This window comes from Bidens hawaiensis, unplaced genomic scaffold, assembly GCF_021521415.1.
Source record: "Bidens hawaiensis isolate Kalapana, Puna unplaced genomic scaffold, B.hawaiensis_p1.1 tig00032847_1, whole genome shotgun sequence".
Classification (NCBI taxonomy): domain Eukaryota; kingdom Viridiplantae; phylum Streptophyta; class Magnoliopsida; order Asterales; family Asteraceae; genus Bidens; species Bidens hawaiensis.
Window position 1 is genome coordinate 180162 of NW_027495625.1, and position 2342 is coordinate 182503.

The 2342-nt window shown below is 39.5% G+C and overlaps 1 protein-coding gene across 1 annotated transcript; it reads right to left on the reverse strand.

Moving 5' to 3' along the window:
* Window positions 1-1872, reverse strand: LOC143584208 (large ribosomal subunit protein eL37x-like). Its single transcript, XM_077066306.1, has 5 exons — window positions 1777-1872; window positions 765-888; window positions 441-455; window positions 253-354; window positions 1-180 (listed from the first exon to the last, which is right to left on the reverse strand). The coding sequence occupies exons 1-5, from the start codon at window positions 1870-1872 to the stop codon at window positions 128-130; spliced, it is 390 nt and encodes a 129-aa protein (XP_076922421.1). The 3' UTR covers window positions 1-127.
* Window positions 1873-2342: the final 470 nt, after the last annotated feature.

Below are 2342 nucleotides of genomic sequence, written 5' to 3' on the forward strand. Positions count from 1 at the left end.
AACAGAAAGTATCTGCCTTGACTAATAACAAAACAAAAGCTCCAAGCATTTCAATTGTATTGATTAAGCAAACAAACAAACAAACATAAATTCAAATCTTAAACACCAAATACATTAAAATCTCCCTTCAAAACCTAAGCACTGGCAACAGCTCTTTGCTCCTTGGGGTTGCTTGAGTTCCTGTTTAAAGAAAACAAGAAAATGAATAACTCAACACTAGAGAGTGTTTTAAATATCATCTATCTGGTTTACCTTCTCTGAAACCGGTCTTGAACCTACGGGGAACATTGCGAAGGTACCTCATCCTACCAGTTCCAGTAGTCTTCCTTCTGATTGCCTTGACACTCCAGTTGTCTGAAATCAAAATAACATAAATAAAAATGTTAAAGACAAATGAGCAAAAAGTTGGAAATGATTTGGTTCAAAAGACAAGGTTGAACATGCACGGATTCTTGCTTGGTGAAGTTTTTATGCAGATTTGATAAAGATATATAATAAACAAGCAAGATGTCTTTACATTCTTATAACTAAAAATGAAGGAATCCAATGTGCAGAAACTGAGGATGAATTTGATGGATAAATGTAAAGAAGTTGAATCAAAAATCAAGAACTAGGGTGAAAACAATGCAGGTAGTAAGACTAATATATCTTTATGATAAGATAAAACAAAACGAAAAAAGCTATGACGAAGAAGATGAAGATGAAACTAATTAATTGAGCCAATCAAACAAAGGGTGCAATTTGTGAAGGAAGATAAAGAAAGCGAGCAGCTGGATAAGCACAGGCGGAGCATCTGCTCTTCTGCAAGTGAAAGCTGCGGCGGCCGCACCTGACACAGAGGGTGTGCGTCTTGTTCCTCCTCTTTCCAAAGCTACCTGTTCCTTTACCCTGTAGATATTATTATACAAACACAATTCTTACTATTTCAATTCATCTCGTAGTATGAATAAATGAATCTACCATCTCTCCAATGTATGTATGTATGTATGTATGTAACCCTAGCTAGCCGACGACTGACGGATGGATCTCACTCCCAAAGGCCACCACTGAGTCAATGCGTTTTATATCATGCTTCCTTCCTTCCTTCCTTCCTTCCGATTAGGGTTCTCATCATTGGGCTTCTTATCTTTTGGGCTGCCCTCTTACACCACTACGGTTATGGGTGCACTTTTTTTTTTTTAATTTCCTTTTCAATCTTAAATAAATATATATATATAAATCTTAACCGAGTGGGGCGGTTGGGGCTCTCTCCGAGAGCTGTATATATATATATATATATATAAACATTTAAAAGCTCCCTACATTCTCTCAAGTCACCGGATTATTTTATCTATAAATGGATGCATTTGATCTCAATTCACGGGTATGGGTCTCACCAAACCCAAATATCTTTTAAACCGAGTTATAACATCTCATTAAATTCATAATTAATCTCACCAAATACATGATATGAAAATCCTATAAAAGTAGAGATATACTAAAAATTATTATCCTTTTTTTAAAGAAATGTATTATTTATAATTAAAAAAAACAATCTTATAGTAAAACAAAATAAGCGGGCCATGGGTCTCACTCCACTGAAAATCTACAACTCGCCTCCATTATACTTAATATCACCACTTGCTCAGCAGAATAGCAAGGCAGGTGAAAAGTCACATCGGTCGCGTCTAGACGATCCAGACTATGAAGAAAGTTGGAAAGGTCTAGACAACAAAAACATGGTGAATATCACCCAGACGCGGCGGAAGATTTTTCCAAACCATACCGGCCAAAAACGGCGGTGGGAATATCAAAGTTCGTGACAAGAATATCTGAGGTGGAGTTACCAGAAAGTCCAAAAATACCGTCAACGGTTGGGCAGTATGACGGCATCTCAGATCCGGAGGATCATCTGCAGACCTTCACAGCTGCTGGGCTAGTGTCAGGGTGGACTATGCCGTTATGGTGTCACATTTTCACACTAACACTAGCCGGAGCCGCCAGAGCCTGGTTTGAAAGGTTGCCAGATGGGCAGATTACAAGTTGGGAGGACTTACCAAAAAAGTTCACCCAACAGTTTAGCCAACAATGGCGTCACATTAGTGACCTAACATACATCTGGAACGTGGTCAGGAAAGATATTGAAACGCTAGAAGATTTCATCACCAGGTTCAACCAGGAAGGCTTGAACATCGGCGGCGTGAGTGAAGAATTGCTACGGCAGCCTTTCGCCAAAACGTAAAGTGTGACGACCTCATTCGGAACCTTACGGGCAGGGATGGCATGCCGCAGCGATGGGATGATGTTATGACCGTGGCCAAGAGGTACGCGCGAATGGAGATAAGTATGGGGAAAGAGCTGGC